Source organism: Panthera tigris, chromosome B2 (genome assembly GCF_018350195.1).
Source record: "Panthera tigris isolate Pti1 chromosome B2, P.tigris_Pti1_mat1.1, whole genome shotgun sequence".
NCBI lineage: Eukaryota > Metazoa > Chordata > Mammalia > Carnivora > Felidae > Panthera > Panthera tigris.
In genome coordinates, this window is record NC_056664.1 from 53722897 (window position 1) to 53737425 (window position 14529).

General features: G+C 36.0%; 1 protein-coding gene across 4 annotated transcripts in view; it reads right to left on the minus strand.

Moving 5' to 3' along the window:
• DST (dystonin) overlaps positions 1–14529 on the minus strand; it is a 491592-nt gene that overhangs the window by 221086 nt on the left and 255977 nt on the right. For all 4 annotated transcript variants that reach the window (XM_042986591.1, XM_042986590.1, XM_042986592.1 and 1 more), the window contains 3 exons: positions 6608–6697; positions 4252–4329; positions 2252–2344 (listed from right to left, as the gene is read on the minus strand). In XM_042986591.1, coding sequence (XP_042842525.1) covers positions 2252–2344; positions 4252–4329; positions 6608–6697 — 261 coding nt within the window. The remainder of the gene's footprint in view (positions 1–2251; positions 2345–4251; positions 4330–6607; positions 6698–14529) is intronic.

The window sequence follows — 14529 nt, forward strand, 5'->3', positions numbered from 1 at the left end:
TAAGTGATGCACCCAATGTAATCAACTGCCATAAGTAAGAGTTAATGGTGACACTTAGCCTCCCACCACAGTCTGGGTGGCTTCCTACTGCCTCACAGCGCTCTTACTCTGACATTCAAACTCCAGCCACAGCCTGTTTCCCAACTGTGTCGGTAATGATGGGATTGGCTCCCTGCTCCAACAGGCATTTTGTCTTCCCATGTGGGGTTCCTGCAGTCTCTACCCTACTAAAAGTTGTGGGACCTGATCAACTGAGGACTAATTAAAGGATCCCCAGGGGCACCTGGGTGGCTCAGTCAGTTAAGTGTCCGACTTCAGCTCAGGTCAAGATCTCACGGTTTGTGAGTTCGAGCCCCGAGTTGGGCTCTGTGCTGACAGCTCAGAGCTTAGAGCCTGCTTCAGATTCTGTGTCTCCCTCTCTCTCTGCTCTTCCCTTGCTTGTACTCTCTCTCCCTCAAAAATAAACATTTAAAAGAATTTAAAAAATAATAATAATTAAAGGATCACTGAGAATGCTGAGGAACTACACATGAAATGTGCTTTTCAGCCAGTTCTACTTAGCCTTTACCCAATTCTAGAAACAAGGTCTTGGCTCTGTGCCCAAATCCTTGCTGTGGTTTAGTGCTCAGTCCCCTAATCCCCTAAGGCAGGAGTGCTCTAATAATTGGGACCCTCAGATCTTTAGGGTCTTGCCTCCAGTTCCTGCTACTGGATCACCCTGACAGCAATACCCCCACACTGTGGGAACATTCACCTGTATTAGCTACCCTGTAGTCGGGCTGGTGACACCTAGTCACCTGGGTCTTCTCCAATTTCCTACCGCTGTAATTTTGTTCACCTGCCTGTTCAGGTGCTGGGACTACCTAGACTCTAATTCCTATAGTTCTCCATACCTGTCACATTTATCCTGCTCCCAAATGAGCCCCAGGTACACTATTTCCCACTATTCCCTTACAAATATTAAATCCCAATAAAACTTGCACAAATTAAGAAATAAGTATTATTCCTCCTGTGATTTGGTTCCAAACCCCAGCTCCTTCCTGAAGCTGGCAAGCTACCTCTTCCTCCTTTAAGGTCCAACTGAACAGCAGTCATTCAGTATGACTTGCCACATGCCTACTATGGGTCAGGCTCTGGGCTGCACAGAGAATATGCATCAGCAGGAAAATGGTTCATAAACTAAAGCAAGTTCCAGAGTTAGGATTCACCTTAAATCAAATAAAGATGTTTTTTTTTTTTTTTAGAAAAAAAAAAACTAGAAAATCAAAATAAGCCCTCAACGAGCACAGATTTTTTTATATAAATCATAGTTAACAAATCTGCATTGACTCTCCTCAAATCCAATTTGAGAAAGTACAGGTCTACACAAAATACAGATTCTTCTAATTCAGGAGATACCGTTATGAGAATTATACTGCCATCTAGTGTCTATCAACAGGAAAAAGTAGTTTGCATAGCTGAGAAACCATAATACCAATAAAAACCATTCTAAGGATTGAATCATAAAATTTTTATGTATCTAAATCAAGTAATACTATCCAATAAATAAATGAAATGACTCTGCATTCCATAAAAAGAATGTGTGTCTTCCAACACTGAGACTGAAACCGCTTAAAAGCAGAAGTTAAAATCAAAATGGCTGCATTAATGCTTCAGGGAGGTTCAATTTTAAACTAAGTAACCTTTTTCCTCTCTTCCGTAAACCTCCCCTCCCTTCCTCCCTTCTTAGCCTTTTGCTTCAGGAACCCAGAGCCACCTAGAAATCACGATGAACTTGGCTAGTAGTAGGTACACAATTCCTGTGGAAACCAGCTGGATCCTGTATTTCCCTATAAAATCCTGGAGCCCCTTCCTGCAGGTGGGCTTGTATTTTGAGGGCCTGAGCCTGCTGCAGTCTTCTTTGCCCAGCAAAGTAACAAAGCTATTGTTCCTCTTAAAGCTATTGTTCCTCTTTATATCCAAACTCTTGTCTTCACCATACATATTTGGGCTCCAGAGCATAGAGGCCAGTTTTCCACAACAGGATTACAAGCATCTTAGAATATTTAAGCTCATCAATACCAGGAGACAGGGTGCAAGGTTCACAGGCAGTATGTTACTTGAAAGGAAAAATTCAAATGTACTTTTTAAGAAGCCTGAAATTTATTTTCTTCCATAGGATGTAAGTGCATAATTTATTCTTCATATGAACCATTTGAAAATCAGCAATGAGAGGCTAAAAGAAATGATAACTAAGAAAAATTAAGCTTACCTGAAAGTGCAAAATTATTGTCCATATTAATCCCAAAGTCAACTTGGGATTTCCATCTGTTATGTCATCATTTCTAATATTCACTAATTTCACCTGTGTTATATGGAAAGAAGAAATAAAGAAAACTTTTTCAAACCAGCATGTAAGTTATATTTACCTACATAAAATCAATTCTAAATTACACAAAGAAAAAATTGAGTGATCTAAATACCAGTAAATCCTCAAAATATTGTCTTACTCCCTTATCTCTACTCATTTTAGATTGCAAATTATAGAGTCACCACAAAGAAAAAAAAAGGGCGTTACTCTGGTTTTTCTTCTAGAACAAGTATTATAAGTAATCACTTTCCAATTGAAAAATACTACTGAAGTTGGGAATTCTTAAATACTTGAGATTTTAAAATTAGACACAATTTTATCACTTGAAAATAAGCTTTATTTTGCTCTAACCATTAAGATACTGTTCTGAACCATAAAATAGTTTAACAACTTTCTCATACTTCTGTCACAAAGTGAGAAAAAAATTAAAAAAAAACTAGCATCTTTTTTCCATTTATCTACCATAAATTGTTACCAAGATAAATAAATATATAAGTCACTGGATATTTGGAAGGCTGCTCAAATATGAAAAATAAAAATAAAAATAAAAACAAACAATAATAATACTTAGACTTAAAGCTTATTAACTATCAAATTATGCATTTTCAGGTAAACAAATATAGTAATGATACCTATCATTTATACCCTGGATAAAAATAATTAAATATCATGAATCAAACACAATAATAACTAACATCTCACTTCCTGGACAAAACACTGACAAAAGCACTTCAGACAAGGAAACATAATCAACCATCAGTCCTTCTGAAAACTTCCACTAGAATCAAGAATAATAAGGTAAATAGGAGTGCCTGGGCAGCTCAGCTGGTTAAGCATCTGCCTCTTGATCTCAACTCAGGTCATGATCTCACAGTTTGAATTCAAGTCTCTCATCCTGCTCTGCGCTGATGGTGCGGAGCCCGCTTGGGATTCTGTCTCTCCTCTATGGCCCCCACCCCCACTTGTACTCTCTCGCTCTTTCCAAATAAATAAACTTCAAAAATATTTTTTAAAAAAGAATAATAAGGTAAATAAAAGTAACATTTAACATATTTAAGCACGCAGTGTTTACCTGAGTTTAAATAAATCACTATAACGTTAATAAACTAAATAAACGAATAAAAAAATGGTGTTTACCTCTCCCCGTTTTCCTCCCTTTTTTCCTTATTCCATTAACAAGCTAAATTGCTGCCACCTCTGATTTCTCATTGTTCGCAGTAATTTTCCATTCCCCTGATTTTCTTTCTTTCCTCTACTATTTGAAAAATTACGAATATTTTGGCTTATACCACTATAATACCACAATGCCACCAAATCAAGATCATATCCAATATGGTTTTCATTCTTTAACCATGACTTCTTCTAAAACCTCAAGTTAGTTGGAGGTTGTTTTATTTTTAACTCCTTTTAATTACCCAATATTATCTATTTATAAAAACAAAATATAGTCTTACCACTAAGTATTAAAAATGCTTACACTAAGTTTTTTGAAAGTAGTCCATCAACTATTTTTTATAAAAATAATTTTATATACTAAGTATAAATAATAAAGTATTGCCCCAATACTAAGAACTTTTCATAGGCATTCTTAACATTCTCTTGCTACTAAAAGGTCATTAACTTCCTAGGCAAAGCATTCCAATTCTAACAGAAGGAAAATCAGTAGCTCTTATTCAGCTGGAAATGCAGCCACTTATAATTCCTGTGGGCTTACACCTACTATTAACTTCCTTTTCTTTGGAGCAAATGTTTGAACATATTTTTAAATATTTGTCTCTCAAAAGCACAAATTTAAACATTATAATTGACAAATTTAACCGTTTCATCCCCTGACATGTTCCTATCTAGATGTACTCCATCACATATGTTTATATGATTATAGTCTTTGAAAAACATCATACCTGGCGTCTTTTCAAATAGTCAAGTGCAATTTGTACATTCTGTAGTCTGTGAAAACGCATCCGACCTTTTTCTCTGGGCTAAGAATAGAAAAATGCAGGGTATAAAAACACTATAGTTTCTGATACCACTGACCATGCTAAATACACTTATGATGTATACTCTATAAATATACTTTATGCTCATCTTAACATATCAAAACAGGATTTAATATTTGGGTAAACCCATTAGATTTTTTAAATTAAAATTAAATTAAATTACATTAAATACTTTTAATTGTTTTGTATTGTTTGAAATTGAATTTAAACAAATAGGGATTTCTCCAAATGTTTTATTTAAACATATGCTTTATTCCATTTTGCCTTATTTAAACAAAAGGAAAAGAAAAAATACCACAGAACATACAGACTTTTTATAGTCATTATACTACAAATCTAGCCTACAGTTTATTAGCTGTGGATGCACAGAAAGAATTAAATACCATTCCCCACTTTGCCTTCTTAATAAAGTCTATTGTCAAGCGGGTTTTTATAATTATATATGTATGGCATGTTAATGAAAATGAGGTAAAGTAGCATGCAGTTAGTATAAAAATCACCAAGAAGGAGAAAGATGGAGTCTTACTTAGCCATGATAGAGGAAGAGAAAAAAGCAATTAAAGCCATATATTTCCTCTTTATTTTATTTTAGCTTTTTCACAAAATCAGTTGGACTCTAATAGTTTTACTGCTTAGGGATGGACATGACTGTTTATGATCTCAGGAAAACTGGCAATCCATAATCCTTTTCCTTGGTGCCGTTTTCCTTGAGAAATGTAACAAGTTAGCAGACGGAAAACATAAGGACATAGAGCTGAGAAGATGCTTAACAAAAATACAAAGAATGGAGTTGAAATTTTTCACATAAAATCTTCCCAAAGGAAGAAAAGAAAAAAAACACTGACAGCTTAGCTTCTCAAATATGAATATTGAGAGCCAAGGTACCATAATGAAAAGACAGCAGAGTACAGAACGGAAAAATAGGTTCTATATAAACAGGTAGAAATAATGTTGGTAAATTCACCCAATGGATCCAAAAAAAAAGCACAATTTCCAAATCAGGGGCACTTGGGATGTAGATGACAAAAGAAGCATTATCTGTCTTGCAAAGGTGGGCTGAAGTCAACTAAGTGTCATGAAGATGAAACAGTTCTATAGGTTCTACCAGGAATCCAGATTTTAAAACTTTCCCCCCTTCTAAATAAAAATAAGACATAGAAAATGCATAAATAATGTCCATCAAATACCTATTGCCAGTATGATTTAAAGCATAAACTTAAATAGGAAATAAATTTCCATAAGTCCCTTCAAATAAAGCAATGGTTGCCACATTTGAAATATAAATTCCAGAAGTGGAACAAATTTGCATAAAAATTAGCAGGCTAGTTGTCAAGATTTCCACATTTATATAAAATGCATGTAAAATTCTTTAGCTAAAATGGCATCATATAATTCAATCACATATGTTCAATTACCATGCACTGCACAGTAATGTCTAAATAAATTTAAAGAGAAAATATTTCCTTTGTCCAATTTTTTTGGTACACACACATCTACCTCACTATGGGTTTTGGTCCTTTCTATAATTTTCTAAAAAGGAGCCCGAACCCATGGGTTACTTCTCTATCACGTTAGCGCTCACCGCACTGTAATGGCTAGGTTAGTCGAGTTATGGGGGCCGACACCTACCCCCTTATCCTCATCCTCCACATCCTCATGCTGTTCATATTCGCATGCTTCTGTTGCACTCACCAATCGTAAGGTCTTCAAAAAATCTCGCTCCCTTGGCTAATGAATATAACAGACAGAAGATAGGACAGCAAAGACACAAGACAGACCAGAAATGAAAAGAAGAGCATGAACAGAACATAATGAAGGAGAACAAGTAACCAAGAAGGGGAAGTAATGTTCACAAAAAAGGAAATGACACCTGTGGAATGGGTTAGACCATTTTCCAGAAAGCAATGTTTATTTCCTTGCTATTTGTGAGTCTTTTAATATGTGGTTATATTATGCATCCAACCTCTGCTAAGCAAAAAAAACCCAAAGGTAAAAAAAGAAGCAAGAACAAAAATAGTAGTTTTATTATAGAACTGATTACATAAGCAAAGTAGTCAAAGGGCTTCAATCTCCCAAATTCACATCACTTGAAGTCTGAAAATGATTAGGAATCTAACCAGAACTCTTTTTTTCAGGCAGAATTCACAGCTCTAAAGGCGAATGTTGCAAAAATCTGAACAGTCTCTACCAACAACACACTGGTCCTTACGTAGACAGCATTACGTGTTCTTCAAACTAAATTAGGAAATTTAAAACTTACCAAGGTATCTCCCGAAAGAACCTCTAAAAGAGAGATTAAATTGTGTCCATCCCTTAAGTCTTCATAGAGATCATTCACATGTTTTCGAACCTACACAAAGAAAAGCAATTTAACTTTTGGGTCTAGAATGTAGATCATCTTTAACACTAAAACAAGAACAAGGACAAGTAGGAAACATTCCTCATACAGTGTTCATTCTTGCAGCAATATTTTCACTTTGATTTTCTCATTACTTAAAAACTAAATTTGAATTTAAAAAAAACTAAAAAAAGTAAATTTCATATCAGTAATTCCTAAAAACAAACAAAATTGTTATCTTTTTAACAGTAACTAGAGTTACTATAAATAAGCTTGGACAACTACATAGGGTTACAATTTTTTAAATACAGGCAATGGCAATAACCTTATTCATGATTCCTGATATAACAGCCAGAGCCACCTTAGCAAGACAAGCAAGTTTTCACCCCTCCCCCTAACCCGAGCTGGTCTTTCTTCCTATTCTTTGTGCCACTAGATCCAGGAGGCCAGATATACACATTCCACACTTTAAAATTCCAGAAATATAAGCTAGAAGGGCCCATGAGACTATATTCTTACTATTTTTGAAATTTCCTTAGTCTCTATATTTATTTCAAAAAAAATGTTAATTCACGTATGTCAAGTTAGAAGACCTCTGCCCAAACCATCCTGTGCACAACATAAATCTTCTTGTGACAGGGGGTTTTTATAACCACATTAACACTAGCACAAAGTTAACACCTAATCTATAATAGCTTCTTCCTCCATTCCACAGGCCTGATTTAAGCTTGTGACTTTAGAGCACAAAACACCAAAGATTTCCCAAAAGCTTTGTTCAGTCTGCCAAGTAGGGATATCTCCTGTAAATACTTGGCCTGCTCTAAGGTTTGTGCTAGAGAGACAAATGTCAAAGCAGGCTATTAAGATGGCTGTTCCACAGCGGGTTGGCATGTTTCCATTTTCTCACCTTTTAGTGATTCCAGGCTGCATTACTTTGTGTTGATCTCATTAAAAGAGTCAAGGAAGTGGCCCAGAGGCAGAGACCAGAATCCCACCTACATCACACATAGGGCACAAGCCCTATATGCTTGCCAGTTGGTGTGGTAAACTCTCAAAGGTTTTGTACATATAAGTCAAACTTCTCTGCATTTCCAAAATGTCAAGTGAATATACAGCACAAAATAATAACAAGATCTAAACTATGATCAAAACTATCTGAATACATAACAAGCAAGGGCTAAAGTAAACTGGAAACAAACTTTTGATGGTTAAGTTTTTCATCCTAAAAAACTTCAAATACTATTACATTTTATTATCTTAGTTGACTACATACATATTTTGTAGTTTATCTGTGTCAGAAAATACTTTTTATTAATGAAGAAAAATTCCCTTGTTTCATATTAAACTTACTAATTCCTATGGGTTTTTGCCTAAATCACAGAACTTTTCAATATTTGATTACCTATCTAGGGATCATTAGCCACAAATAATGTAAGTATTAAACTTAGGCTCAACAGCTCTAAATAACTGCTAATATCAATAGTACCTATGAAATGTCCAGTAACACTGAAAGTGAGTCAAATTACTTTAAAACAAGTGTCCCCATCTTCACAGACTGACATTTTATTTTGATTTCCTAATTCCTGAGAAATATCAGCTGAATCTTTGGTGTCACAAGATAACGATGCAACAGTAAAATATAGTTTAAAAAATGTTTTAGTTTCCTAAAAAAAAAGAGCATAACATATTTTAGGCAGTTCTAGTTTAGAAAATCTGTAAATATCCAAAAAAGTTATAAAGTGATTATCCCTTCCATTTGGGATACCATTAAATGACAATCCCCTCAAGTTCTCAATTATATTTCAGAGATGAATCAATTTTCAAGAATATTTTCAGGAACACATCTACCACACACATGACACATATGCATGCAAATAAGCAACCTAGAGAAATGAGTACTAATACTTTTCTTTTTTTTTTATTTTTTTAAGTTTATTTAATTCTTTTGAGAGAGAGAGAATCCCAAGCAGACTCCACACTGGCAGCAGTGCCTGACGCACGAAACATGACATCATGACCTGAGCCAAAACCAAGAGTCGAAAGCTCAACTGACAGTCACCCAGCACCCCTAATGCTTACTTTTCTACTCACTCATTGGAGCACTGTAAGAATTCCTTTAGTCCCATTCCAAACTATGAATTTAATTTACAAGACTAAGGACCTACTTAAAAACAAGGCAGAAGAGTTATGCTTACCAATTTCTGCACATCAATGCATCTAGATCTAAGTACTTCCCTGTACATCTCCAGTGTAACGAGAAGGCAGCCTAACTCTAAAAGAGCCTGAACCTAAAAGAGATCACATTTATATAAATAATACTATGTAGTTCCTGATCCTGGCTTAATCTCTCAAAATAAATGACTTTATTGTACAGGTCTGACATTCTCAGCGCACGATCAGGATGTGGCCTGCCATGACAGGAACTAACACATAGTGCTGAGAATTCCATGCTCTCTGGTCCACTGGACCCTCCCACGCACTGCCAAAGCCACATTTCAATCCACATCCACTTCCTTTGTCATTCTCACTCTCAGACAGTTAAAGATGAAGTGTGATTCTGAACACTTATTTCATAGGAAGGCAATTTCACAACTTGCTTTTTGCCAAATCAAACTAAACCTTCTTTCTGACATCAGGGACAATTTCCAAAATCAGGTGCCATTTTTCATCATCATGTATATGCCAACAGTAAAGAAAAATTAAATTAGATATGTGTAGAGAAGGATAACAATAATATGATGCCATGCAAAACCAAGTTAGGAAAAAAGAAAACATGTAATAAGGGAAAAAAGAATGAGGAAACCTGCATTTTAGTCTTGCTTCTGCCACGGGTCTCATGAACTAGCACCAGCTGCCTATCTTCTCTAGGCCTCAATTTTCTCATCTTCAAAATAAAACTTTGCACACAGGCCTCTAGTCTAAACCAGAAAACAAAAATTCTATGATCTGAAAATGGTAAAATGGAAAGCTGACCTTAAGTCTTATGGCTTAATTTCTTAAGAATTTTAGGAGAGAATATAGAAATAGACTAATTTAATTTCTGTAATACTTGAAAAAATCCTGAGGCTATACTGCCTATTTTTCCTGCCTCAAGTGATTATTCTGAAGGTTCACATAAATACTACATATAAAAAATGCTACACAACTGCAGGAGATACCATTATCATCATCTTTGTCATGCTATGTCAAGCAAATGTTACCATTAACAATAATAAATACAGGGACAGTTGGCTGGCTCATTCAGAAGAGCATAGGACTCGATCTCAGGGTTGTATGTACAAGTCCTACCTTGGGTGTACGGATTACTTAAAAATAAAATCTTAAGGAAAAAAAGGAGTTATAATAATAATAGTAATAATAATAACAGTAATAATAATAAATACAAATACATACACAATGAACTATTCCTAGGCACCTGAGGTTGTCTGTGTTCAAGTGCTTGTATTTGCTCATTTTCCTGACCACCAAAGAATGGGATGAAAGAAAATGTTAATCAACTATTAAAAGTCAGCAAATCTGCATTGTGGGGAATGAGTGGTTGTGGATGAAATGAGTGGAAATAATTGGGATTCTCTAGAAATAGCTGATCTAGTGACCAATTTATGAAGAAAAAAAAGGAATTAAATAGTTAAACTGACACAGAAAAGCTTTTTATTTTGTCCTAAGCCTGAGTCATAGATATTTGGCCTGGTAACTTTCCTTCACAGATGACTATACTAACTGCCAGCAGTCTTAACCTTCTGCTTCAATTTTTAATAAAACGTTCTTTCTTCTCATTTTGGAAACTTTCCCCCGTGGGGCAAAAAAACTGTCTGAATAAATCATGCTACGGGAAGTGATGAGCAAAGTGAAAGCAGTCTGAGATACTCTGGGATTAAATTATATAACTTGAATTACATAATAAGGATGAAGCATCATTTTCTGTATTTCATACAATTCTAGAATTTGCAGTGCTTTTTAAAAGGTGCGCACTGCATTGCATCTGCAGTTCACCCCTAGAGGGCACTAATCCTTTGCTTAAGAAGAGTATCCTAAGGAAGGAAAATAAAGTACAAAATGGTGGGGAGGGCACACAAGGAGAGAGATTAAAAACAAGGTGATAGTGATGATAACATAAGCAATACTGCAATTCATTTTTAAGATATATATGTATATATTCTGCCAGATTTACATCATCTAAATGGCTTAAATGACCAAAAACCCCACTCTGAAAATTTGCTAACTTTTGATTGTTTGGTTTGTTGTTGCCTAAGTCAAATACAACTTTGAAGATAAGATCATCTAATTGTTCATTTAAATACGTTTAAGACTGCCTTTTTTAAAAGTCTGATTTTGTAGTGGTTGTTGTTAATCTAGGAAAATTCCACAATGTTACTTCCCACATTTAAACTTAAAGTTACCATGTAGCTGCAGTTCGGTTCAGGTCACTAAATCTTTACTGAGCGTCCATTACATGCCCAGGTGTCATTTAACTTGTAAGGGTACAAAGATGAATAATAAGAGAGTGCCATCTCTCGAAGCCTTCAGACTGAGGTGATAGAAATGGAGAAAACAGCTTAATGTTCCAAGAGGAGGGAAGAGCAAGAACAAAGACAACCAGGCAAACATCCAAGGAAGGAAAGCAGCCTGTGAAATGAGTGAAAGGAGAGGCAGAAGGTGAGGTGGGGAAAGGTGGGCTGGGGACCGGCGTGACAGCTTTGCATGCCACTTTGGGAAGAAGCTCAGACCTTTCCTGAGCAAAGAGAACCACAAAAGCCTCTTAAGCAGAACAAGGACTCAGTATCTCTGACCAATATAAAAGCTTCCTTGTAAAATATTATCTTGAGCAAAAAATAAAGTAAAATAAAGTATTATCTTAAACCCTAATCACAGATAAAGCTATTGAGGGTCAAATCTACACACAATAATGAGGAAAGGTCTCTCAGAAAAAAGCAGAGGGAGCATTCTATCAGTAAATCTTGGGTAAAATGCACACATCCCAGCACAGCAAGGGGCCCAACAGCAGCCACAAGAAGCATCCAAAGTCCTCTCTTAAATAAGTCCTACATCCAAAGGATACAGTATTCTGGAAAACAACTAGCTATCTTTAGGAAGGAACATAAATAATAAAAGAAGGCTTGTCCCAAATAAGATCGCCTCACAGCCTACTAATTGAGTGAAGAGAAGAGGGACAGTCAGCTTCAGTGAAAACTGTGAATTAAAATGTTTTTCAATGCAATTTTTTTTTTTACTTCAAACCAATACACTCATGAAAAATAAGCTACCACATTCTCTTGGGAGAGATCCTTAGAAATTCTAGTTCAAAAAATAAAAATAGGGAAGAGGAGCAAACATAAAATTAAATTAATCTATCAATATATTACCTTACTAACTAGTGATGAGTAACTAATGCTTTTAAAATACACAGATATGTTTAAAAACAATACCTATTCTTGGGTAATTATGAGACAGGAAAACCAAAGGGACCCCATGAAAGAAAGAGATGGCTTTTTTTTTCCTTTGCTTCTTTTCATGCTTCTGTTCTTGCTAAGACCCTACACACCCCTCTTACACACGCTTTAATGTACATCCTCCTAATAAAGGACAAGGAGTTAATGATTTCTTTGGAGTCTTCCAACCAATAGATAACATCTAAGGAGTGACCAGGTAGGTTGCCATGAATGTTCTCCAAGACCACTGACTCCAAGCACCTTGATGTCAAGACCCCTGGCTCCAGAGCATTAGTGACTTATGGAGGACACTTGAGCACTCATCCTAGTTGGACAAGTTCCTGGATGCCTGAGAGAACATGTACACCAGACCACTGACCTCAATTAAACACTCCAGACCCCCTCCCCCTGGGGTCTCTGGCCAGCTCAGGCATTGGCACATGCCACTCTTGATTTCTGGGTTGTAGGTTTGAGCCCTGCGTTGGGTATAGAGATTACTCAAAAATAAAATCTTTAAAAAACAAAAATTCCAGACCCTAGGCAAAGATGAGACCCATGCTCCTTTTCCTGAGTCTCCTACACACCATTGTCTGTAGCTGCTCTGTGTCGTCAATAAACTCGGCTCTTCTTTCCTGTCAGCTCACGGCTCTTGTTTTTTTTTTGTTTTTTTTTGTTTTTAACTTTTTTTAATGTTTATTTATTTAAAAAAATTTTTTTTTAACGTTTATTTATTTTTGAGACAGAGAGAGACAGAGCACAAATGGGGGAGAGTCAGAGAGAGGGAGACACAGAATCTGAAACCGGCTCCAAGCTCTGAGCAGTCACCACAGAGCCCAACGTGGGGCTTGAACTCACAGACCGCAAAATCATGACCTGAGCCGAAGTCGGCCACTTAACCGACTGAGCCACCCAGGCGCCCCTAATGTTTATTTATTTGTGTGAGAGAGAGAGACAGACAGACAGTGAGCGGGGGAGGGGCAGAGAGAGACAGAGACACAGAATCCGAAGCAGGCTCCAGGCTCTGAGCTGTCAGCACAGAGCCTGATGTGGGGCTCGTACTCACAAACCGTGAGATCATGACCTGAGCTGAAGTCAGACACTTAACCTACTGAGCCACCAGGTGCCCCAACATGGCTCTTGTTTGATTTCCATCCTGTGAGAAGCCAAAGATCCTCTTGGCTGGTCCCACAGGGACCCCTCTGGGTCCTCGGACCAGCCTGCCTGCATCAGTTAGTTGCTTTATCTAAACAGTTTTCTTTACTCCAGTACTATTTCTTCAAGAATTGTGAAAGAATAAAAGCTACAGTTTACATTCTACTTAAATTACTATAAATTCTAAATTGGTGTGAGCAAGTATAATGGGGAAATATCCTTGTCTGCTATAATAAAAGGGGTGTCATGCTTTTTTTTTAGTAAATATGTTAGGTCAGCATTAAGGCCATACTTAATTCATATTTTTTACTGTTTTATAAAACTATAAAATAAAGATATTTATCATAAATCTTAAGGTATTAATGAATAAAATAAGGAAGCGTTTAAAACAAATCAATGTTGATCCTGGGCAGTACAAATAATCTGTCTTCTTTCTGTTGGAGCCAGTAAGTTCTTTGACAAAGAAGATTTCTCTTTTAAACTTTCAGGTTTATAATCTATAATCAATTTAAAAAACAAAAGCAAAAAGGTCTTCTCTAGTCTTTCACTAAAAGGTAGAACATTAGATGGTTAAATAAAATAAAAGCATTTATTTTACTAATAAACACTTTTAAGATTTGGGAACAGTTTAGTCTTCACCTACGTATTTTTTATATTCTCTTTTGCACAGTTTCACTATTATCATAGGAATCTTTTCAAAAGGCTCCTTCAATTTTTAAAATTTTGCAAGCGTGCAACTATTTTTCATAAAAATCTGTTTTGGGTTTGGGATAGTTGGTTCTGGTTTGGTTTAGTTTGGGTTTGAATCCTCTACATTTCCTTGCAGTTCTTCCCTCTAAGGGAAGATGGGGGAAACTTTATTTTTGTGTGTATTTCCCCATCAGCCTGCAGATCTTTGATCACTTGCAGAGTTGTATAGTTCTTGTGCTGAGCAATTACAAATAATGTCACTGAAAGAGAAAAATGAATTCAAAAATCAATTACTCTACTTACTTTTTTGCATCTGTCCACTGTTTTTTTTGGAGTTAATTTTTATTAAAGATGTGGGCTAGACAACCTCTGTACTATAATGTCAGACCAATGAACACTGATTTATAAAGAAACCAGCATTATCCATTCCATGTAGTCTTTAAATGGAGTAGGAAAAGAAGGATGGGGTGCACTATTTTAGCTGAGATTTAAAGGATATTTCTGTCCAGTATTCTGTCACCAAGGGTAAAATCTAATGATGTTTGGCAGGAGGATATGGATATCACCTTTTAG